Genomic DNA, 25,664 nt, shown 5'->3' with positions numbered 1-25,664 from the left:
ATGGAGGCAATGCAGGAATGGAGGCAAGAAGTCATGTGATGGGATCTCCAGGATTCCACCCAACCAATGTTGGCAACCCTTGCAGAGAGCTCTCTCAACACAACGGGGTAAAATTAGTCTTGGGCAGAGCGGTAAATCAGACAGCATTGCATTTAACATCTGCTCATGCTCAGTTTTGTTAAAGTTCCGATTGGCTCAGTGTTGTGTCACTTTCTAAGTGGCCTTTTGACCGCGTTTTCTCTCTCTCTCTCTCTCTCTCTCTCTTTCAACTCGTGTCCAGTAAACCAACAGCCAACAGGGTGTTATAATTGACAAAGAACAAACCAAGATCACGCATTCTTTCAGCGACGGGACGGTGGCACAGTGGTTAGCACTGCTGCCTCTCGGCGCCAGGGTTCCGGTTTGATCCTGGCCTTGGGTAACTCTCTGTGCAGAGTCTGCACGTTCTCCCCGTGTCTGCGTGGGTTTCCTCCCACACTCCAAAGGTAAGTAGGTTAGGGGGATAGGCCATGGTAAATGTGCGGGGTTACAGTGGGAGGTGGGATGCTCTCTTGGAGAGTACGGATTCTATAATTTGAGAACCTTCCTGTGTGTTGTCCATCTATCCAAGACCAGATTCTGAAAGGAGGAAATGAGACATGGAGAGAGGTCAAACCACAAAGCCTTCCTGAGGTTGGAGCGAGGCAGTGTGGAGATTCTGCAGCTGTTTGCACTGTTTCCTCTCCATGGCAACCGGGTGTATGACTCCAGCGGAGTTCGCTTTGCAAAAGGTGGAGACTTCCTCTAATTTTGTGTTGCACTTGCTGGAAGTTAACAAAGACAGTGCGGCACTCCCTTAGTACTGATTCTCTGACAGTGCGGCACTCCCTCAGTCCAGACCCTCTGACAGTGCAGCACTCCCTCAGTCCAGACCCTCTGACAGTGCGGCACTCCCTCAGTACTGACCCTCTGACAGTGCGGCACTCCCTCAGTCCAGACCCTCTGACAGTGCGGCACTCCCTCCGTACTGACCCTCTGACAGTGCGGCACTCCCTCAGTACTGACCCTCTGACAGTGCGGCACTCCCTCAATACTGACCCTCTGACAGTGCGGCACTCCCTCAGTACTGACCCTCTGACAGTACGGCACTCCCTCAGTATCGAACCTCTGACAGTGCGGGACTCCCTCAGCACTGACCCTCTGACAGTGCAGCACTCCCTCAGCACTGACACTCTGACAGTGCGGCACTCCCTCAGTACTGACCCTCTGACAGTGTGGCACTCCATCAGCACTGACCCTCTGACAGTGCGGCACTCCCTCAGTACTGACCCTCTGACAGTGCGGCACTCCCTCAGCACTGACCCTCTGACAGTGCGGCACTCCCTCAGTACTGACCCTCTGACAGTGCAGCACTCCCTCAGTACTGACCCTCTGTCAGTGTGGCACTCCCTCCGTACTGATCCTCTGACAGTGCGGCACTCCCTCGGTACTGACCCTCTGACAGTGCGGCACTCCCTCAGTACTGACCCTCTGACAGTGCGGCACTCCCTCAGTACTGACCCTCTGACAGTGCGGCACTCCCACCGTACTGATCCTCTGACAAAGAACAAAGAGAACAAAGAACAGTACAGCACAGGAAACAGGCCCTTCGGCCCACCAAGCCTGTGCCGCTCCTTGGTCCAACTAGACCAATCGTTTGTATCCCTCCATTCCCAGGCTGCTCATGTGACTATCCAGGTAAGTCTTAAACGATGTCAGCGTGCCTGCCTCCACCACCCTACTTGGCAGCGCATTCCAGGCCCCCACCACCCTCTGTGTAAAAAACATCCCTCTAATATCTGAGTTATACTTCGCCCCTCTCACCTTGAGCCCGTGACCCCTCGTGAACGTCACTTCTGATCTGGGAAAAAGCTTCCCACCGTTTACCCTATCTATCCCCTTCATAGTCTTGTACACCTCTATTAGATCTCCCCTCATTCTCCGTCTTTCCAGGGAGAACAACCCCAGTTTACCCAATCTCTCCTCATAGCTAAGACCCTCCATACCAGGCAACATCCTGGTAAACCTTCTCTGCACTCTCTCTAACGCCTCCACGTCCTTCTGGTAGTGCGACGACCAGAACTGGACGCAGTACTCCAAATGTGGCCTAACCAGCGTTCTATACAGCTGCATCATCAGACTCCAGCTTTTATACTCTATACCCCGTCCTATAAAGGCAAGCATATCATATGCCTTCTTCACCACCTTCTCCACCTGTGTTGCCACCTTCAAGGATTTGTGGACTTGCACACCTAGGTCCCTCTGTGTTTCTATACTCCTGATGACTCTGCCATTTATTGTATAACTCCTCCCTACATTATTTCTTCCAAAATGCACCACTTCGCATTTATCCGGATTAAACTCCATCTGCCACCTCTCCGCCCAATTTTCCAGCCTATCTATATCCTGCTGTATTGCCTGACAATGCTCTTCGCTATCCGCAAGTCCAGCCATCTTCGTGTCATCCGCAAACTTGCTGATTACATCAGTTACACCTTCTTCCAAATCATTTATATATATCACAAATAGCAGAGGTCCAGTACAGAGCCCTGCAGAACACCACTGGTCACAGACCTCCAGCCGGAAAAAGACCCTTCGACCACTACCCTCTGTCTCCTATGGCCAAGCCAGTTCTCCACCCATCTAGCCACTTCTCCTTGTATCCCATGAGCCTTAACCTTCTTAACCAACCTGCCATGTGGGACTTTGTCAAATGCCTTACTGAAATCCATATAGACGACATCCACGGCCCTTCCTTCATCAACCGTTTTTGTCACTTCCTCAAAAAACTCCACCAAATTTGTAAGGCACGACCTCCCTCTTACAAAACCATGCTGTCTGTCACTAATGAGATTGTTCCGTTCTAAATGCACATACATCCTGTCTCTAAGAATCCTCTCCAACAACTTCCCTACCACGGACATCAAGCTTCACCGGCCTATAATTTCCTGGGTTACCCCGGCTACCCTTCTTAAACAACGGGACCACATTCGCTATCCTCCAATCCTCAGGGACCTCACCCGTGTCCAAAGAAGCGACAAAGATTTCCGTCAGAGGCCCAGCAATTTCATCTCTCGTCTCCCTGAGCAGTCGAGGATAGATGCCATCAGGCCCTGGGGCTTTGTCAGTTTTAATGTTCCCTAAAAAACCTAACACTTCCTCTCTTGTAATGGAGATTTTCTCTAACGGGTCAACACCTCCCTCCGAGACACTCCCGGTTAACACGCCCCTCTCCTTCGTGAATACCGATGCAAAGTATTCATTTAGGATCTCCCCTATTCCCTTGGGTTCTAAGCATAGTTCCCCTCCTTTGTCCCTGAGAGGTCCGATTTTCTCCCTGACAACTCTTTTGTTCCTAACGTATGAATAGAATGCCTTAGGATTCTCCTTAATCCTGCCTGCTAAGAACATCTAGTGACCTCTTTTTGCCCTTCTAACTCCCCGTTTGAGTTCTCCCACAGTACTGATCCTCTGACAGTGTGGCACCCCCTGAGTACTGACCCTCTGACAATGCGGCACTGCCTCAGTATTGAACATCTGACAGTGCGGCACTCCCTCAGTATTGAACATCTGACAGTGCGGCACTCCCTCAGTACTGATCCTCTGACAGTGCAGCACTCCCTCAGCACTGACACTCTGACAGTGCGGCACTCCCTCAGTACCGACCCTCTGACAGTGCGGCACTCCCTCAGCACTGACCCTCTGACAGTGCGGCATTCCCTCAGTACTGACCCTCTGACAGTGCGGCCCTCCCTCAGCACTGACCCTCTGACATTGTGGCACTCCCTCAGTAATGAACCTCTGACAGTGCGGCACTCCCTCAGTACTGATCCTCTGACAGTGCGGCACTCCCTCAGCACTGACCCTCTGACAGTGCGGCACTCCCTCAGCACTGACCCTCTGACAGTGCGGCATTCCCTCAGTACTGACCCTCTGACAGTGCGGCACTCCCTCAGCACTGATCCTCTGTCAGTGTGGCACTCCCTCCGTACTGACCCTCTGACAGTGCGGGCACTCCCTCAGCACTGACGCTCTGACAGTGCAGCACTCCCTCAGCACTGACCCTCTGACAGTGCGGTGCTCCCTCAGTACTGACCCTCTGACAGTGCGGCACTCCCTCAGTACTGACCCTCTGACAGTGTGGCACTCCCTCAGTACTGACCCTCTGACAGTGCGGCACTCCCTCAGTACTGACCCTCTGACAGTGCGGCACTCCCTCAGTACTGACCCTCTGACAGTGCGGTGCTCCCTCAGTACTGACCCTCTGACAGTGCGGCACTCCCTCAGCACTGATCCTCTGTCAGTGTGGCACTCCCTCCGTACTGACCCTCTGACAGTGCGGGCACTCCCTCAGCACTGACCCTCTGACACTGCGGTGCTCCCTCAGTACTGACCCTCTGACAGTGCGGCACTCCCTCAGTACTGACCCTCTGACAGTGTGGCACTCCCTCAGTACTGACCCTCTGACAGTGCGGCACTCCCTCAGTACTGACCCTCTGACAGTGCGGCACTCCCACCGTACTGATCCTCTGACAAAGAACAAAGAGAACAAAGAACAGTACAGCACAGGAAACAGGCCCTTCGGCCCACCAAGCCTGTGCCGCTCCTTGGTCCAACTAGACCAATCGTTTGTATCCCTCCATTCCCAGGCTGCTCATGTGACTATCCAGGTAAGTCTTAAACGATGTCAGCGTGCCTGCCTCCACCACCCTACTTGGCAGCGCATTCCAGGCCCCCACCACCCTCTGTGTAAAAAACATCCCTCTAATATCTGAGTTATACTTCGCCCCTCTCACCTTGAGCCCGTGACCCCTCGTGAACGTCACTTCTGATCTGGGAAAAAGCTTCCCACCGTTTACCCTATCTATCCCCTTCATAGTCTTGTACACCTCTATTAGATCTCCCCTCATTCTCCGTCTTTCCAGGGAGAACAACCCCAGTTTACCCAATCTCTCCTCATAGCTAAGACCCTCCATACCAGGCAACATCCTGGTAAACCTTCTCTGCACTCTCTCTAACGCCTCCACGTCCTTCTGGTAGTGCGACGACCAGAACTGGACGCAGTACTCCAAATGTGGCCTAACCAGCGTTCTATACAGCTGCATCATCAGACTCCAGCTTTTATACTCTATACCCCGTCCTATAAAGGCAAGCATACCATATGCCTTCTTCACCACCTTCTCCACCTGTGTTGCCACCTTCAAGGATTTGTGGACTTGCACACCTAGGTCCCTCTGTGTTTCTATACTCCTGATGACTCTGCCATTTATTGTATAACTCCTCCCTACATTATTTCTTCCAAAATGCACCACTTCGCATTTATCCGGATTAAACTCCATCTGCCACCTCTCCGCCCAATTTTCCAGCCTATCTATATCCTGCTGTATTGCCTGACAATGCTCTTCGCTATCCGCAAGTCCAGCCATCTTCGTGTCATCCGCAAACTTGCTGATTACATCAGTTACACCTTCTTCCAAATCATTTATATATATCACAAATAGCAGAGGTCCAGTACAGAGCCCTGCAGAACACCACTGGTCACAGACCTCCAGCCGGAAAAAGACCCTTCGACCACTACCCTCTGTCTCCTATGGCCAAGCCAGTTCTCCACCCATCTAGCCACTTCTCCTTGTATCCCATGAGCCTTAACCTTCTTAACCAACCTGCCATGTGGGACTTTGTCAAATGCCTTACTGAAATCCATATAGACGACATCCACGGCCCTTCCTTCATCAACCGTTTTTGTCACTTCCTCAAAAAACTCCACCAAATTTGTAAGGCACGACCTCCCTCTTACAAAACCATGCTGTCTGTCACTAATGAGATTGTTCCGTTCTAAATGCACATACATCCTGTCTCTAAGAATCCTCTCCAACAACTTCCCTACCACGGACATCAAGCTTCACTGGCCTATAATTTCCTGGGTTACCCCGGCTACCCTTCTTAAACAACGGGACCACATTCGCTATCCTCCAATCCTCAGGGACCTCACCCGTGTCCAAAGAAGCGACAAAGATTTCCGTCAGAGGCCCAGCAATTTCATCTCTCGTCTCCCTGAGCAGTCGAGGATAGATGCCATCAGGCCCTGGGGCTTTGTCAGTTTTAATGTTCCCTAAAAAACCTAACACTTCCTCTCTTGTAATGGAGATTTTCTCTAACGGGTCAACACCTCCCTCCGAGACACTCCCGGTTAACACGCCCCTCTCCTTCGTGAATACCGATGCAAAGTATTCATTTAGGATCTCCCCTATTCCCTTGGGTTCTAAGCATAGTTCCCCTCCTTTGTCCCTGAGAGGTCCGATTTTCTCCCTGACAACTCTTTTGTTCCTAACGTATGAATAGAATGCCTTAGGATTCTCCTTAATCCTGCCTGCTAAGAACATCTAGTGACCTCTTTTTGCCCTTCTAACTTCCCGTTTGAGTTCTCCCACAGTACTGATCCTCTGACAGTGTGGCACCCCCTGAGTACTGACCCTCTGACAATGCGGCACTGCCTCAGTATTGAACATCTGACAGTGCGGCACTCCCTCAGTATTGAACATCTGACAGTGCGGCACTCCCTCAGTACTGATCCTCTGACAGTGCAGCACTCCCTCAGCACTGACACTCTGACAGTGCGGCACTCCCTCAGTACTGACCCTCTGACAGTGCTGCACTCCCTCAGTACTGATCCTCTGACAGTGGGTACTCCCTCAGTACTGACCCTCTGACAGTGCAGCACTCCCACAGTACTGATCCTCTGACAGTGTGGCACTCCCTCAGTACTGACCCTCTGACAGTGCGGCACTCCCTCAGTATTGAACCTCTGACAGTGCGGCACTCCCTCAGTACTGACCCTCTGACAGTGCGGCACTCCCTCAGCACTGACACTCTGACAGTGCGGCACTCCCTCAGTACCGACCCTCTGACAGTGCGGCACTCCCTCAGCACTGACCCTCTGACAGTGCGGCATTCCCTCAGTACTGACCCTCTGACAGTGCGGCCCTCCCTCAGCACTGACCCTCTGACATTGTGGCACTCCCTCAGTAATGAACCTCTGACAGTGCGGCACTCCCTCAGTACTGATCCTCTGACAGTGCGGCACTCCCTCAGCACTGACCCTCTGACAGTGCGGCACTCCCTCAGCACTGACCCTCTGACAGTGCGGCATTCCCTCAGTACTGACCCTCTGACAGTGCGGCACTCCCTCAGCACTGATCCTCTGTCAGTGTGGCACTCCCTCCGTACTGACCCTCTGACAGTGCGGGCACTCCCTCAGCACTGACGCTCTGACAGTGCAGCACTCCCTCAGCACTGACCCTCTGACAGTGCGGTGCTCCCTCAGTACTGACCCTCTGACAGTGCGGCACTCCCTCAGTACTGACCCTCTGACAGTGTGGCACTCCCTCAGTACTGACCCTCTGACAGTGCGGCACTCCCTCAGTACTGACCCTCTGACAGTGCGGCACTCCCTCAGTACTGACCCTCTGACAGTGCGGTGCTCCCTCAGTACTGACCCTCTGACAGTGCGGCACTCCCTCAGCACTGATCCTCTGTCAGTGTGGCACTCCCTCCGTACTGACCCTCTGACAGTGCGGGCACTCCCTCAGCACTGACCCTCTGACACTGCGGTGCTCCCTCAGTACTGACCCTCTGACAGTGCGGCACTCCCTCAGTACTGACCCTCTGACAGTGTGGCACTCCCTCAGTACTGACCCTCTGACAGTGCGGCACTCCCTCAGTACTGACCCTCTGACAGTGCGGCACTCCCTCAGTACTGACCCTCTGGCAGTGCGGTGCTCCCTCAGTACTGACCCTCTGACAGTGCGGCACTCCCTCAGCACTGACCCTCTGACAGTGCGGCACTCCCTCAGCACTGACCCTCTGACAGTGCGGCACTCCCTCAGTACTGACCCTCTGACAGTGCGGCACTCCCTCAGTCCTGACCCTCTGACAGTACGGCACTCCCTCAGCCCTGACCCTCTGACAGTGCGGCACACCCTCAGTACTGACCCTCTGACAGTGCGGCACTCCCTCAGCACTGACCCTCTGACAGTGCGGCACTCCCTCAGCACTGACCCTCTGACAGTGCGGCACTCCCTCAGCACTGACCCTCTGACAGTGCAGCACTCCCTCAATACTGGCCCTCTGACAGTGCGGCACTCCCTCAATACTGACCCTCTGACAGTGCGGCACTCCCTCAGTACTGACCCTCTGGCAGTGCGGTGCTCCCTCAGTACTGACCCTCTGACAGTGCGGCACTCCCTCAGCACTGACCCTCTGACAGTGCGGCACTCCCTCAGCACTGACCCTCTGACAGTGCGGCACTCCCTCAGTACTGACCCTCTGACAGTGCGGCACTCCCTCAGTCCTGACCCTCTGACAGTACGGCACTCCCTCAGCCCTGACCCTCTGACAGTGCGGCACTCCCTCAGCACTGACCCTCTGACAGTGCGGCACTCCCTCAGCACTGACCCTCTGACAGTGCGGCACTCCCTCAGTACTGACCCTCTGACAGTGCGGCACTCCCTCAATACTGACCCTCTGACAGTGCGGCACTCCCTCAGCACTGACCCTCTGACAGTGCGGCACTCCCTCAGCACTGACCCTCTGACAGTGCGGCACTCCCTCACTTGAAAATTTACCTATATTCTGTACTCAAATCTCCAGAATCCACAACTCTCTGATTCAGAAGTAAAAGTTGCGTCGACAGAGTCAATTCACACTCAGTAAATCCTTCACATTGATCGCTCTTGAATCAAACATTGGCCAATTGAATAAATGGACACAGAGACAGTGTTCCAACACAGCGACATCTTTTACTGAAACTATAACCAGTGATAACACAGTGCAGGCAGACTCAATTTGGAGAAAGGAAGCGTGAACAGTATCCCCTCACCAGAGATCGCTACGACTGTTCTCAGCTCGTTGCAGCTGTCGACACGTTTCACAGCTGGTCTGATTTCATCCGTGTAGATCCGGGTGCTGATTCCACAGAGGGGAAAGGCTGTCATTCCGTTGCCTCTGACTATTTCAGGATCTCGTTATCAATTTTGTCCAATATCACAGGCGGGTCACGGGTAAATTCTGTGACCGTCATACAACTCGGAAGGCATGATGTGGAGTTGCCGGCGTTGGACTGGGGTAAACACAGTAAGAAGTCTCACAACACCAGGTTAAAGTCCAACAGGTTTATTTGGTAGCACGAGCTTTCGGAGCGCTGCTCCTTCATCAGGTGAGTGCTGTGCATGCTGGAGATCTACATAGCATCAAGTTACTGGAGACAATCCTCTTTTGCATTGGATGATGAGGGAGAGAGAGAGAGACAGCGTGGCCTCTGATTTTCCATCTGATAGGATTCGATTTACGTTTCACACTATTTCAGCTGCAGGAGGCAGTCAGTATCTTTGTGAGAAATTATTTGGAAGCTTCTTGTCTTCCCCTTCAGAGAGGAAATAGAGTAAAATGCCTTTCCTGAAACTCTAACGCATGCACGTTTCAATCTGAAGGTAAAGTTAAAGTTAATTTATTAGTGTCACAAGTAAGGCTTACATTAACACTGCAATGAAGTTACTGTGAAAATCCCCTAGTCGCCACACTCCGGCGCCTGTTCGGGTCAATGCACCCTAACCGGCACATCTTTCAGACTGAGAGAGGAAACCGGAGCACCCAGAGGAAACCCACGCAGACACGGGGAGAACGTGCAGACTCCGAACAGTGACCCAAGCTGGGAATCGAACCCGGGTCCCTGGCGCTGTGAAGCAGCAGTGCTAACCACTGTGACACCATCACAATCTGACTGTGTTTGTAAACCAAGGGGACTTTACATCGCCCTTGGTGGAATGCAGTTACTGTGTTATATCAGCTCTGTGGCCTTAGCTTTCTGAGAGCATTAACTCACTCAATGTACACACACACTGGAGCTGCTACAATTCATTCATTATTTGACAAAGATGGATGTTTGATCCATTAGGCCCATGGGCGGCACGGTGGCACAGTGGCTAGCGCTGCTGCCTCACAGCGTCAGGGACCCGGGTTCGATTCCCGGCTTGGGTCACTGTCTGTGTGGAGTTTGAACATTCTCCCCGTGTCTGTATGGGTTTCCTCCGGGTGCTCTGGTTTCCTCCCACAGGATAAAAATATGCAGGTTAGGTGAATTCGCCATGATAAATTGCCCCTTAGAGGCCTAGCAGGGTAATTATGTGGGGTTCATCGACTCCTACAGTGCAGAAGGAGGCCATTCGGTCCATCGAGTCTGCACCAGCCACAATCCCATCCAGGCCCTATCCCCATGACCCCATGCATCTTTGGAATGTGGGAGGAAACTGGAGCACCCGGAGGAAACCCCCACAGATACAGGGAAAACGTGCAAACTCCACACAGACAGTGAGCCAAGCCGGGAATCAAACCTGGGTCCCTGGTGCTGTGAGGCAGTGGTGCTAACCATGGTGCTGTCGTGCCACCCGACCTGGGTGGGATAGTTGTCGGTGCAGGCTCAATGGGCTGAATGGCCTCCTTCTGCACTGTAGGGATTCTATGATGATGCCCAATCACTAGCCAGGCGTGGCCAATTTTATCTTTGATCAGTAAATGATAAGTCGCTGATCGTGTAATCTTGATAATCATTTACACAAGGTCACATCTGTGTCTGAGTGAATTGTAATCTTTGTTGGTAGAAAGGGGATTTGAAAAGCAGAGAGTGTGAGCATTCTTTCACCATGGTGGCTGCTTTGTCTTCTTGGTTACCGAATGGCGGGAAATGTTTATTCAGTATATCTACACATGGTGAACTAAGCTTGCCTCTAATATGTGTGAGGTGCTGTCTACGGAAATGGGGCTATAACTGTTCTCATTGCCTCCTCCAGTGCTGTACTGAGTGACACTGCTATCTGACCCAATAGCAACAAGGAGAGACAGAGGATTGGATCGTCAATAGCCTCCACGAATATAAGATTAATCTTCTAGGAAACTGCTGGAAGCAAAACCCAAGAGAAAGAACTATTCAGACGTTCAAAGAGAAATGGTGTGTGACTTCTTCACATTTTTGTTCATTTTTATTATTGGAGACGAAATAGAAACTCTGACCATCCAATCAGGTACAAGAAGTCTACAGGCGTTCTGATTTTTAATTCATTTACAGGATGTGGGTGTTGTTGGCTAGATCAGTATTTATTGCCCATCTCTAATTGCCCCCTGAGAAGGTGATGGTAAGCTGCCTTCTTGAATCGCTGCAGCTGTAGGTACACCCACAGTGCTGTTAGGGAAGGAATTCCAGGATTTTGACCCAGCAACAGTGAAGGAACGGCTGATATAATTCCAAGTCAAGAGTTCCCATGCGTTTGCTGCCCTCGTCCTTTTATAGAATCCCTACAGTGCAGAAGGAGGCCTTTCGACCCATCGAGTCGGCACCGACAACAATCCCACACAGGCCCTGTCCCTGCAACCCCACACATTTACCCTACTAATCCCCCTGACACGAAGGAGTTATTTAGCATGGCCAATCAACCTAACCCGCACATTTTTTGGACTGCGGGAAGAAACCGGAGCACCCGGAGGAAACCCACACAGACACGGGGAGAACATGCAAATTCCACACGGACAGTGACCTAAGCCGGGAATCGAACCCGGGTCCCTGACGCTGTGAGACAGCAGCGCTAACCACTGTGCAACTGTGCTGTCCCAGTTTTAGGCTGTCGACGGGCAAATGTTTGATTAGTTGTTGGAAGTTGGGATAGTGTGAGGATGCATCCAATGGTGGGGCGGCACGGTAGCACAGTGGTTAGCACTGCTGTCTCACAGCTCCAGAGACCTAGGTTCGATTCCCGGCTTGGGTCACTGTCTGTGTGGAGTTTGCACATTCTCCTCGTGTCTGCGTGGGTTTCCTCTGGGTGCTCCGGTTTCCTCCCACAGTCCAAAGATGTGCGGGTTAGGTTGATTGGCCATGCTAAAATTGCCCCTTAATGTCCTGAGATGCGTAGGTTAGAGGGATTAGCGGGTAAAATATGTAGGGATATGGGGGTAGGGCCTGGGTGGGATTGTGGTCGGTGCAGGCTCGATGGGCTGAATGGCCTCTTTCTGTACTGTAGGGTTTCTATGATTCTATGAATTGAGGCGGGCGGGGGTGGGGTTGGGGCGGGAGGGCAGCTCCGATGGAGCAGGGAGATCATGTGACAAAACTTTCAGGAAACTTCCAGTCAAGAGTTGGCAATTCGAGAAGACCATCGTGCTGGAAGAATACAGTCAGACTGTCCCATATTGTGTAGAAACAGGAACTACACTCTCACTAATATACAGCGGGAGGAATGAGTGAAAAGCAATGGTTCTGGGCGTGACCTTACCGCCTGTTCCTGCCACACTGCCGTTGCAGCGAAGTCGGAGAATTTGGCGGCTAGCCAAATCCCCGTTCACTGCGGCGTGATGGGAAAATCCCGCCGGTGTGAACGGTGGTAACATTCCGGTCTCTGCCTATTAACCCCTGGTCAAGAGTTCTACGCCTCCAGGTAAGAAACATGGTTACGAGTATTTGGTACAGTTGCGTAGTGGTTATGTTATTGGACCAATAATCCAGGGACCTGCTAATGATCTGGAGATACGGTTCAAATCCCACCATGGCAGCTGGGGGAATTGGGTGCAGTGGGTGGGGGAACTGGGTGGGGTGGGGTGGGGTGGGTGAGAGGGGTAGCTAGCATCAGCAATGGTGACCACGGAACTACTGGATTGCTGTAAAAAGGCAACTGGTTCACCTATTTATCTCAGGGACAGAGACCAGCCATCCTGACCCAGTCTGGACTGTACATCAACTCAGCTCCACAGCAATGGGGCTGAGTCTCTGCTGAAAGACTGAGCCAGTCTGTATTCCAGGCAGTGCACCATCACCTTCTCAAGGGCAATGAGGATGTGCAATAACTTGCATTTCTATAGCGCCTTTCACAACCTCAGGACGTCACAAAGCACTATGCAGCCAGTCATGTACAATCCCTGTTGAAGGAGAGGAAACTCGACAGCTAATTGGCACCCAGCAAGATTCCACAAACAGCGATGTGATAATGACCCAGATAATTTGTGGTTTTCATAGAATCCTTACAGTACAGAAGGAGGGCATTTGGTCCATCGAGTCTGCACTGACCACAATCCCACCCAGGCCCTATTCCCGTAACCCTACGTATCTACCCTAGCTAGTCCCCCTGACAGTAAGGGTCAATTTAGCACGGCCAATGCACCATGAAAGAACAAAATTTTATTTATTTTGAAAGAACAAAATAAACTTCGGCAAGGCTGGCCAAGAGGGTCGGCACGGTGGCACAGTGGTTAGCACTGCTGCCTCACAGCGCCAAGGACCCGGGTTCAATTCCCGGCTTGGGTCACTGTCTGTGTGGAGTTTGCACATTCTCCCCGTGTCTGTGTGGGTTTCCTCCGGGTGCTCTGGTTTCCTCCCACAGGGCAAAGATGTGCGGATTAGGTGGATTGGCCATGGTAAATTTTCTATCAGTGTACCCAAACAGGCGCTGGAGTGTGGCGACTAGGGGACTTTCACAGTAACTTCATTGCAGTGTGAATGTAAGCCTACTTGTGACACTAATAAATAAACTTTACTTTGATTCGGCCTGCCAGTCTTTTTGCTCCAATTGAATTTCCCAATCCCTTCTCATCTGACAATAAACAACTTTACAGCCCTAGGAAGTTAATTTGATGTCTGTACCACAGTTGTCTGTGACACAGTCTTTATGCAGTCATAAAGCCAACTCTAAGGCTTAGTTGGGGGATATTAGGTTATCTGTAAGGGTTGCTAACGTGACCTGGATGTTTTTGTTCAGTTTATTTATTAGTGTCACAAGTAGGCTTACATTAACACTGCACTTAAGTTACTGTGAAAATCCCCTAGTGGCCACACTCTGGCACCTGTTCGGGTACACCGAGGGAGAATTTAGCACGGCCAATGCACCCTAACCAACACGTCTTTCAGACTATGGGAGGAAACCGGAGCACCCGGAGGAAACCCACGCAGACACGGGGAGAACGTGGGATTCCACACACAGACAGTGACCCCAGGCCGGGATCGGACCTGGTGCTGTGAGGCAGCAGTGCTGACACACCGTGCCACCCCCATATCCTGGAGGTTTCATCACATGACACTCGTTTCAACCGCCCCGCCCCCACACTCCTGCCATTGGTCACCTGAAACAGGACCCCACCTTCGCAGCCAATCAGAATGCCAACAGACTCTTCCTTTCCTGATTGGATCATTGCTGTCAGTTACAGCGCAAAGATTTCCCCACCAATAATATTAAAACGAATAAAACGAAAGTCTTTAAAGAAATTTAGTAAAATAAAAGCACGTTCCTTTCAGCGCTCCGAGTGATTTTACCCCACTGTCTGGGAGATTCATCTTCAAGGCCGGGGAACTCCAGGGCAATCCTGGAGGGTTGGCAACCCCAACGTAGGAGGATTCTGAAGGTCTGACTGTATGAGTTGCTCTGAGGGAGGTTCCCGTGCATTGCTCCCACACACACACACACAGTTCTGAGGTTAGATTCCTTCCGCAGTTGTGCCCCGTGAGTGTCTGAGAAGCTGCCTTGCCCGGGAAGAGTTTATCTTTTGCAATGGCACCCCCTCCTCCGGCTTGTTCAGTGTCATTTCCTTCAGTTGAGGCATAAGCCCCCGCCAACTCCTCTCTGTGACAGGGCGGAAAACAAGAAAGCATCAACTGTGGAGAGATGGAGGGAGCAAGACCTCTTCCAGCGTCCCAAACATATAGATCACAAAGGTAATGGTCACTCGAATAATGAACCGGAAGCACTTAATGCTCCGGGGACAAGGGCTCGATCTCATTGCGGAACTGGTTAAATTTAATTTCAGTCAATAAATCGAGAATATTGTCTCAGTGCTGGTGGCCATCGATTGTTATCAAAGACCCTCCCTCTGGTACACTAACCCTATCCAGTACCCTCCCTCTGGTACACTAACCCTATCCAATACCCTCCCTCTGGTACACTAACCCTATCCAATACCCTTCCTCTGGTACACTAACCCTATCCAATACCCTCCCTCTGGTACACTAACCCTATCCAGTTCCCTCCCTCTGGTACACTAACCCTATCCAATACCCTCCCTCTGGTACACTAACCCTATCCAGTACCCTCCCTCTGGTACACTAACCCTATCCAATACCCTCCCTCTGGTACACTAACCCTATCCAGTTCCCTCCCTCTGGTACACTAACCCTATCCAATACCCTCCCTCTGGTACACTAACCCTATCCAATACCCTCCCTCTGGTACACTAACCCTATCCAGTTCCCTCCCTCTGGTACACTAACCCTATCCAATACCCTCCCTCTGGTACACTAACCCTATCCAATACCCTTCCTCTGGTACACTAACCCTATCCAATACCCTCCCTCTGGTACACTAACCCTATCCAATACCCTCCCTCTGGTACACTAACCCTATCCAATACCCTTCCTCTGGTACACTAACCCTATCCAATACCCTCCCTCTGGTACACTAACCCTATCCAGTACCCTCCCTCTGGTACACTAACCCTATCCAATACCCTCCCTCTGGTACACTAACCCTATCCAGTTCCCTCCCTCTGGTACACTAACCCTATCCAATACCCTTCCTCTGGTACACTAACCCTATCCAATACCCTCCCTCTGGTACACTAACCCTATCCAGTTCCCTCCCTCTGGTACACTAACCCTATCCAATACCCTCCCTCTGGTACACTAACCCTATCCAGTTCCCTCCCTCTGGTACACTAACCCTATCCAATACCCTCCCTCTGGTACACTAACCCTATCCAGTTCCCTCCCTCTGGTACACTAACCCTATCCAATATCCTCCCTCTGGTACACTAACCCTATCCAATACCCTCCCTCTGGTACACTAACCCTATCCAATACCCTCCCTCTGGTACACTAACCCTATCCAGTTCCCTCCCTCTGGTACACTAACCCTATCCAATACCCTTCCTCTGGTACACTAACCCTATCCAATACCCTCCCTCTGGTACACTAACCCTATCCAGTTCCCTCCCTCTGGTACACTAACCCTATCCAATACCCTCCCTCTGGTACACTAACCCTATCCAGTTCCCTCCCTCTGGTACACTAACCCTATCCAATACCCTCCCTCTGGTACACTAACCCTATCCAGTTCCCTCCCTCTGGTACACTAACCCTATCCAATATCCTCCCTCTGGTACACTAACCCTATCCAATACCCTCCCTCTGGTACACTAACCCTATCCAATACCCTCCCTCTGGTACACTAACCCTATCCAATACCCTCCCTCTGGTACACTAACCCTATCCAGTTCCCTCCCTCTGGTACACTAACCCTATCCAATACCCTCCCTCTGGTACACTAACCCTATCCAATACCCTCCCTCTGGTACACTAACCCTATCCAATACCCTCCCTCTGGTACACTATCCTTATCCAAGCTTCTGTGTTGTGATGAATGTGGAATCCTAGCTGGGAACCTGCGTGCTGCTGTAAACTGGTGCACCTTCCAATCCCTGATCATGCCCACAAAGCACCCACGTTAGGCTGACCTCTGAACTCTGCTGCTGAATTCTGGGAGAGACTGTGAGCCTTACCTGAGCATCAGAGTCAAAACTGTCATCCAAGAACTGAACTGGGCACATACAGAAAACCAATTCTGTGTTCCCATGGCTTCACCCAAGCATGGTCAGTAAATGTCGATTTGACGAAAGGCAACAGGACATAGCACAACAACAGTGTGCACTTAAAGAGGGACATTCATGTAGGTAAGTAATGATAGAGTCATAGAGACCCTACAGTGCAGAAGGAGGCCATTCGGCCCATCGAGTATGCACCGATAACAATCCCACCCAGGTCCTATCCCTGTAATCCCACATATTAACCCCGCTAATCCCTCTAACCTATGCAGCCTGGGATGCTGAGGGAGAATTTAGCATGGCCAATCAAGCTAATCCGCACATCTTCGGACTGTGGAAGGAAACCGGAGCACCCGGAGGAAACTCACGCAGACACGGGGAGAACGTGCAGACTCCACACAGACAGTGACCCAAGCCGGGAATCGAACCCGGGTCCTTGGCGCTGTGAGGCAGCAGCGCTAACCACTGCGCTACCGTGGATAAAAGAAAAATGGAAGGAGATATTAATATTGGCTTGATAGGGTCAAGATGGAGAAGATGTTTCCACTTGCGGGTGAGACCACAACTCGGGCCATCAATATCCATCGTGACTAATAAATTCAATGGGAATTCAGGAGAAAGCTGTTTATCCAGAGGGTGGGGAGGATGTGGAACTCATTCCCACAGGGATGGTTAAGGTGAATAGTATTGATATCTTTAAGAGGGAAGCTGAATAAAGACATGGGGGAGAGGGGATTAGAAGATTTGGTTATTGGGTGAGATGAAAGGTGCGAAGGTGGTTCAGGAGGAACGTAAGCACCAGTACAGAGCAGATGGGCCGGATTCCTGTCTCTGTAAATTCTGTCATTCTACTTAAGGTGGAAGAGACCAAAGGCTTGGTCAAAGAGGGGAGGTTTTAAGGTGGGTCTTGAAGGAGGAACAAGGTCTGGTTGGTGCAGTTGGGCATGTTTAATATTCTGACATGGAGCAGCTGCCTCCTCTTACCCCCGTAAACTGTTATCCGCCTGCTCCCCGTGTTCCGTCTGACAATCTCAGAGTTTCCTGGTTCTTCATTGATGAGCCCAAGGTTTGTGTTCCACCTCGTCCAGTTAACTTCTTCAACTCTGTGCGGACAATATGCAGCAGTTGCCTGTTATTGCTAACTATCTGCAGTTAGGACACCATCCCCACACCCCCCTGCCCCCCAACCCCCATCCCACCCTACCCACACCCCCGCCCCCCCCCTGCCCCGTCCCCGCATATCTCCTACCCTCTACAGCACCAGAATGAACTGCAGTCAGTGCAGGTTGGAGCCAACTATATCTAACACATCAGCAACTCTGAGCATAATGAAAACATGACAATGTGACAACGAACTACGGTGGAACAATTGTTTCAGGGGTTTGAGGATCATAGAAACATAGAAGATAGAAGCAGGAGGAGGCCATTCGGCCCTTCGAGCCTGCTCTGTTATTCATCACGATCATGGCTGATCTTCCAACTCAATAGCCTAATCCTGCATTTTCCCCATAACCTTTGATCCCAGTCGCCCCAAGTGCTATATATCAAGTTTTAAAAATTTATTTATTAGTCACGAGTAGGCTTATATTAATCCTGCAATGAAGTTACTGTGAAAATCCCCTAGTCGCCACACTCCGGCACCTGTTCGGGTACACTGAGGGAGAATTTAGCATGGCACCTAACCAGCACGTCTTTTGGATTGTGGGAGGAAACCAGGGCACCCGGAGGAAACCCACGCAGACACGGGGAGAACGTGCAGACTCTGCACAGACAGTGACCCAAGCTGGGAATCGAATCCGGGTCCCTGGCGCTGTGAGGCAGCAGTGTGAACCACTGTGCCACCGTGCCACCCCCACCTCTTGAATACATTCAATGTTTTGGCATCAACTACTTCCTGTGGTAATAAATTCCACAGGCTCACCACTCCTTTAAGAATGAACATTAATCCCAGAAAATGGGTGTAAAGAAGCTTGTATTCATGATGCAGCTTTCAAGAGTGGAGTGACATTGACAGAATTTTGTTGGAAAAGTTATTGAGGAGTTTGGTGTATAAATGGAGTTGAGATACGGAACGGCCATGATATAACAGAAAGAAGTAACTGATGGAAAACCTCAGCAGCTTTGGCAGCATCGGTGGAGAGCGAATGGTCCAAGTCCACTGTGACTCTTCTCCAGATTGACGTCCTGTTTCTGTTTTTGGTTCTTTGTTTCTCTCTCCGCAGATGCTGCCAGACCTGCTGAATTGTTCCAGCATTTTCTGTTTAATTTTAGATCACCAGTAGAGGGCGGGATCAGCAAGGAGTCAGATACAGGCGCCGGAATTCTACCATCCCCATCCTCCACAGAATCGGAGCGGCAGAGGGGCGGACAACGGAAATCTCCGCTGACCTCGGGCGGGAATTTCCGGTCTTTCTCGAGCGAGGGCGTGAGATCCCATCCAGAGTAAAGCTCCGCAGTGTTTTGCTTTTATGATTTAGCGGAATGTTGGAACAGATTTGAGGGGCTGAATGGCCTCCTCCTGTGTTCCAGGTTCCTTACTGCGTGACCCCCATTAGGGAGCCCTCGTTGGACCTGTGCCCAGGGGCACTGCAATTACTGAGAAATGAACAGGATGCTTCATTTACGTAGCACCTTTTATGACTTCAGGTCACCGCTAATTGATTTGTTAGACTAATTAATTACTTTGAAGTTTAGACACTGCTGGATTGTAGGGAGCCAGTTTCTTCACAGCTATCTCTCACAGACGGCAATGTGAAAATAATCAGATATCTGTTTCCTTGTTTATAGTGATTTACATGGAGGAGGAGAGTTACATAGAAGAGATATAGAATCCCGATAGTGCAGGAGGAGGCCATTGAGCCCATCGAGTCTGCATCGACCACAATCCCACCCAGCCCCTATCCCTGTAGCACCATGTATTTACCCTGCTAGTGCCCCTGACACTAAGGGGCAATTTATCCTGGCCAATCAACCTAACCTGCACATCTTTGGACTGTGGGAGGAAACCAGAGCACCCGGAGAAAACCCACGCAGACACGGGGAGAACGTGCAGACTCCACACAGACAGTGACCCAAGGCCGGAATCGAACCCGGGTCCATGGCGCTGTGAGGCAGCAGTGCTAACCACTGTGCCACCACACCGCCCACATGATGGAGGGTTAGTAATGGACAGGACACAAGGGAGAACACCCCTGCACCCCACCCCACCCCCAATCCCAAACACCACCCCACCGGCACACCCCAGCCCTCTTCCTACATACCCCCATACATACACCTGAAATGACAGCAGGGGCCTCAGTTTAACAGCTCATTTGAAAGACAGCACTTGAGGCAGTGCAGCACTCCCTCCGTACTGCACTGGAGTGTCGCCTGAACCAATCTGCTTAAATCTTCAACTGTGCAACTTCCTGACTCAGAGGCGAGAGTGCGCCCATAGGAGCCATGGTGAGCACAGCAATAAGACTGAGCCACTGGGTTTTGGAGCAGAATCAGAAAATGCTGGAAAATCCCAGCAGGTCTGACAGCGTCTGTGGAGAGAGAACAGAGCCAACGTTTCAACTCTGGATGACGCTTTGTCAGAGCTGGTTTTGGAGCCAGAACTGGGACTTCCCCAAGTGAGACGAAATAATCGGGGAGAGTTTTATGCAGCAATTTCAGAAATGGATCAACTGGTGATATTCGGGGCTAATTGTGAAAATAAGTTACTCTAAAACCTTGCTCCAGATTGCGAGTGGTTCTTCCTTGTCACCCACCGTGTCGGCTCTGCCAAACAGCTCTGGCTCAGATGCTGCACTGACATTTCTGGATGAACGTTGGCGCTGGCTGCACCGCGGATTGACATTGCCCTCACCTGAAGCACTGTCTCTGGTCTTCCCTTCCATCGATCATAAGGCCGACAATCACAGGCTCACCTGAACGCAACCTCGCTCGGAGAAACCTCGGCAGACTTTTCTCCAAATCCAAAATGGTTATTGCTCGCTGGAAAATGCCAGAAATTCAAGAGGCAAATGCACATCATTTTCAAAAAAATAACCATTAAACTTTGGCAATTTCACCAGTGAGGATCGAATTAATTCAGAGAAATGGAAATGACAAATTGGAACCTTCTCTTTCTGATTGGTGCTAAGGCACCAATAGGAGCTTTACTCTGTATCTAACCCCGTGCTGTACCTGTCCTGGGAGTGTTTGATGGGGACAGTGTAGAGGGAGCTTTACTCTGTATCTAACCCCGTGCTGTACCTGTCCTGGGAGTGTTTGATGGGGACAGTGTAGAGGGAGCTTTACTCTGTATCTAACCCCGTGCTGTACCTGTCCTGGGTGTTTGATGGGGACAGTGTAGAGGGAGCTTTACTCTGTATCTAACCCTGTGCTGTACCTGTCCTGGGAGTGTTTGATGGGGACAGTGTAGAGGGAGCTTTACTCTGTATCTAACCCTGTGCTGTACCTGTCCTGGGAGTGTTTGATGGGGACAGTGTAGAGGGAGCTTTACTCTGTATCTAACCCCGTGCTGTACCTGTCCTGGGAGTGTTTGATGGGGACAGTGTAGAGGGAGCTTTACTCTGTATCTAACCCCGTGCTGTACCTGTCCTGGGAGTGTTTGATGGGAAGAAGTTTAACAACACCAGGTTAAAGTCCAACAGGTTTATTTGGTAGCAAAAGCCACACAAGCTTTCGGAGCTCTAAGCCCCTTCTTCAGGTGAGTGGGAATTCTGTTCACAAGCAGAGCTTATAAAGACACAGACTCAATTTACATGAATAATGGTTGGAATGCGAATACTTACAACTAATCAAGTCTTTAAGAAACAAAACAATGTGAGTGGAGAGAGCATCAAGACAGGCTAAAAAGATGTGTATTGTCTCCAGACAAGACAGCCAGTGAAACTCTGCAGGTCCACGCAACTGTGGAAGTTACAAATAGTGTGACATGAACCCAATATCCCGGTTGAGGCCGTCCTCGTGTGTGCGGAACTTGGCTATCAGTTTCTGCTCAGCGACTCTGCGCTGTCGTGTGTCGCGAAGGACGGTCACCTCAGCACCTCACTGTACCGCAAGCCCACGGATAACCTCACGATGCTCCACTTCTCCAGCTTCCACCCTAAACACGTTAAAGAAGCCATCCCCTACGGACAAGCCCTCCGTATACACAGGATCTGCTCGGATGAGGAGGATCGCAACAGACACCTCCAGACGCTGAAAGATGCCCTCATAAGAACAGGATATGGCACTCGACTCATTGATCAACAGTTCCAACGCGCCACAGCGAAAAACCGCACCGACCTCCTCAGAAGACAAACACGGAACACAGTGGACAGAGTACCCTTCGTTGTCCAGTACTTCCCCGGAGCGGAGAAGCTACGGCATCTCCTCCGGAGCCTTCAACATGTCATTGATGAAGACGAACATCTCGCCAAGGCCATCCACACACCCCCACTTCTTGCCTTCAAACAACAGCACAACCTCAAACAGACCATTGTCCGCAGCAAACTACCCAGCCTTCAGGAGAACAGTGACCATGACACCACACAACCCTACCACAGCAACCTCTGCAAGACATGCCGGATCATCGACACAGATGCCATCATCTCACGTGAGAACACCATCCACCAGGTACACGGTACATACTCTTGCAATTCGGCCAACGTTGTCTACCTGATACGCTGCAAGAAAGGATGTCCCGAGGCATGGTACATTGGGGAAACCATGCAGACGCTACGACAATGGATGAATGAACACCGCTCGACAATCACCAGGCAAGACTGTTCTCTTCCTGTTGGGGAGCACTTCAGCGGTCACGGGCATTCGGCCTCTGATATTCGGGTAAGCGTTCTCCAAGGCGGCCTTCGCGACACACGACAGCGCAGAGTCGCTGAGCAGAAACTGATAGCCAAGTTCCGCACACACGAGGACGGCCTCAACCGGGATATTGGGTTCATGTCACACTATTTGTAACTCCCACAGTTGCATGGACCTGCAGAGTTTCACTGGCTGTCTTGTCTGGAGACAATACACATCTTTTTAGCCTGTCTTGATGCTCTCTCCACTCACATTGTTTTGTTTCTTAAAGACTTGATTAGTTGTAAGTATTCGCATTCCAACCATTATTCATGTAAATTGAGTCTGTGTCTTTATATGCTCTGTTTGTGAACAGAATTCCCACTCACCTGAAGAAGGGGCTTAGAGCTCCGAAAGCTTGTGTGGCTTTTGCTACCAAATAAACCTGTTGGACTTTAACCTGGTGTTGTTAAACTTCTTACTGTGTTTACCCCAGTCCAACGCCGGCATCTCCACACAGTGTTTGATGGGGACAGTGTAGAGGGAGCTGTACTCTGTATCTAACCCCATGCTGTACCTGTCCTGGGAGTGTTTGTTGGGTACAATCCCTCCACCACTGACGCACAGTGGCAGGCGTGTGTACCATCTACAAGATACACTGCAGGAACTCACCAAGGTTCCTTCGTTCAAACTGATGATCATTATCATCTCGAAAGACAAGGGCAGCAGCCACCTGGGAACACCACCACTGAGGCTCCCTGAGTCACTCACCATCCTGACCTGGAAATATATCATCGTTCCTTCACCGTCGCTGGGTCAAATTACTTGAACCCCCTCCCTAACAGCACTGTGGGTGTACCTACACTTCAGGGCCTGCAGCAGAGTGAAGGCAGCTTCACTAGCACCTTTGCAAGGCAGTTTGCGAACAGCAATCAAATGCTGGCCTAGCCAGCAATGCCCACAGCCCGTCAATGAATAAATATTTAGAAAACTCTGTATGTAACCTGTTCTAGTTTAGGAGAGGAGGGGAGGGAGCTGCCAGGAGATCGCTCCTTACCTGAAGTTTCCAGACACTTTTACTGTCTTTGGAAATCTTTTCCACCGTCTTGCTCATCAATGCAATCAGCAGGTTAAGGAGGAGGATGTAGGTTAGGATGACGTACGATATCAGCAGGAAGATGAACACCTCTTTGAACCTGTAATTCTCAGTGAACTCCAGATCTCCCATCCCAATGGTGAACCGGAAAAGCTCCAAGAAAGTAGTCCAAAACCTCTTGTACGTGGTGTCCTTGTGACATCCCGGTTTCGTGTTGTTGTAAACACGGTCTTCTATAAGCACCACTAGAGCTGTGTGGAGAAGGTCATAGGGTTGAGAGGGCAGCTCTGAGGATATAGGAATATAGGAACCAGGAGCAGGCCATTCAGCCCCTTGATCCTGTCCTGCCATTTAATGAGATAATTGGAATAGATAAGAGAAGATTAGCTAGGGTTGATTCCGGGGATGAAGGGGTTTGTCATGAGGAAGGATTGAGCATCTAAACGCTTTGGTACTTAGAAGAATGAGAAATGATCTTATTGAAACATATAATATTCTGAGGGGATTTGGGTGGCATGGTGGCACAGTGGTTAGCATTGCTGCCTCACAGCGCCAGGGACCCAGATTCAATTCCGGCCTCGGGTCTCAGTCTGTGTGACGTCTGCACTTTCTCCTCGTGTCTGCGTGGGTTTCCTCCGGGTGCTCCGGTTTCCTCCCACAGTCCAAAGATGTGCAGGTTAGGTGGATTGGCCATGCTAAATTAACCCTAGTGTCGGAGGATTCGTCAGGTAGATGTGTGGGGTTATAGGAATAGTGCCTGGGTGGGATTGTGGTTGGTACAGACTTGATGAGCCAAGTGGCCTTCTTCTGAACTGTTGGGATTCTATGACCGGTTAGATACTGAGTGGATGACTCTCTTGTGGTAGAGTCTGGAACTTGCGGGGGGGGGTACAGTTTCAAAATAAGGAATCTCCCATCGAACATGGCGGAGGAGGAATTTTTCTCTCAGAGGGTTGTTAATCTTTGGAATTCTCGTTGACAGAGAGCAATGGGTACTGAGTCACTGAATATATTCAAGGTTGAGTTAGGCAGATTTTCGATGGAGAAGGGAGTCAAGGGTTATGGGGTCAGACAGGATTGTGGAGCTGAGGTCACAGTTAATTCAGCTAAAATTGATTGAATGGGCGAAGCAGGCTTGATGGGCCAAATGGCCTATTTTTGCCCCTATTTCTTATGATTAAATGATCATACGGCCAGGTAGCCAACTCGATTACCTCCCCATCCTTTCCCTACAGCAGCTGCTAGCGTACTATAGACAGGGTGGGGTGTATCCCTAGGAACTGTCATCAGTTTTTTTTTGAGGAATGGACCCAGTGGATGTAATATATTCAGATTTTCAGATAAGACATAAACAAAGTTAGAGTACATGAGATTTCTGAAATGGCAAGAGTTTGAACAGTTTTGAACTTCATCGGGAATTTGGCTACCTTGTTCATGAGTCACTGAAAGTTAACATGCAGGTACAGCAAGCAATTAAAAAGGCAAATGGTGTGTTGGCCTTTATTACAGGAGGTTTTGACTCTTGGAGTAAATATATCTTTCTGCAATTATATAGGACATTGGTGATACCACATTTTGAATATTATGAACAAGACTTTTCCTTTAGGAAAGATACACTTGTCAGAAAACTGAGGTAGATTCAAATAATCTGTATTTGTATTTTTGGATATCAGAAATAGGGTATAGCTTTAAGTGAGTTTAATTGTGTGTTTTCTGTGTAATAATGGTTAAAACTTTAGTTAGATTCATGTTAAGCAAAGGTGTTTGTCGATTTTGGTTTCATTTCAAACTGTGCCTCCATTGTGATTAGAGGATTTATGACGTGAAAACAAACGAATGTTAAAGAGAGACTAGGCTGTTGCTTAGCAACCCAGGGCTACTTTAGGCAATAAATAATGTTTGAGTTTAGTTGTAAGCTGGACCCAGGAGCAGCTGGACAAGAGGGCTGCAAATATCAGACTCCCCAAAGAGAACACCAAAAATTAAAGAACAGAAAGTTCTAGAAGCCAGGGAATGAAGAGAGAAGTCCTGGGAAGACTGAAGTCCAAGGGGCAAGAGGAACTGGAATTTGAACAAGGGAGTGGTGCGTGAAGTTAATGAAAGGAGCCGAAAGAGAGGCTCCCAGTTAAAGTCAGAGTGGGATGGTGCAGGCGGG

General features: G+C 50.4%; 1 protein-coding gene across 1 annotated transcript in view; it reads right to left on the bottom strand.

Annotated features, from left to right (window-relative positions):
* Nucleotides 1–14,523: 14,523 nt before the first annotated feature.
* LOC144501859 (transient receptor potential cation channel subfamily V member 1-like) overlaps nucleotides 14,524–25,664 on the bottom strand; it is a 69,223-nt gene continuing 58,082 nt past the window's right edge. Inside the window, exons 13-16 of the mRNA XM_078225905.1 lie at nucleotides 23,471–23,760; nucleotides 20,492–20,619; nucleotides 17,626–17,744; nucleotides 14,524–14,669 (exon numbers count right to left, since the gene is read on the bottom strand). Coding sequence (XP_078082031.1) covers nucleotides 14,524–14,669; nucleotides 17,626–17,744; nucleotides 20,492–20,619; nucleotides 23,471–23,760 — 683 coding nt within the window. The remainder of the gene's footprint in view (nucleotides 14,670–17,625; nucleotides 17,745–20,491; nucleotides 20,620–23,470; nucleotides 23,761–25,664) is intronic.

The sequence above is a fragment of the Mustelus asterias genome, chromosome 12, assembly GCF_964213995.1.
Source record: "Mustelus asterias chromosome 12, sMusAst1.hap1.1, whole genome shotgun sequence".
NCBI classification, from domain to species: Eukaryota; Metazoa; Chordata; class Chondrichthyes; order Carcharhiniformes; family Triakidae; genus Mustelus; species Mustelus asterias.
Note: the sequence above shows the minus strand (reverse complement) of the source record. Positions and strands in the feature narration are given on the sequence as shown.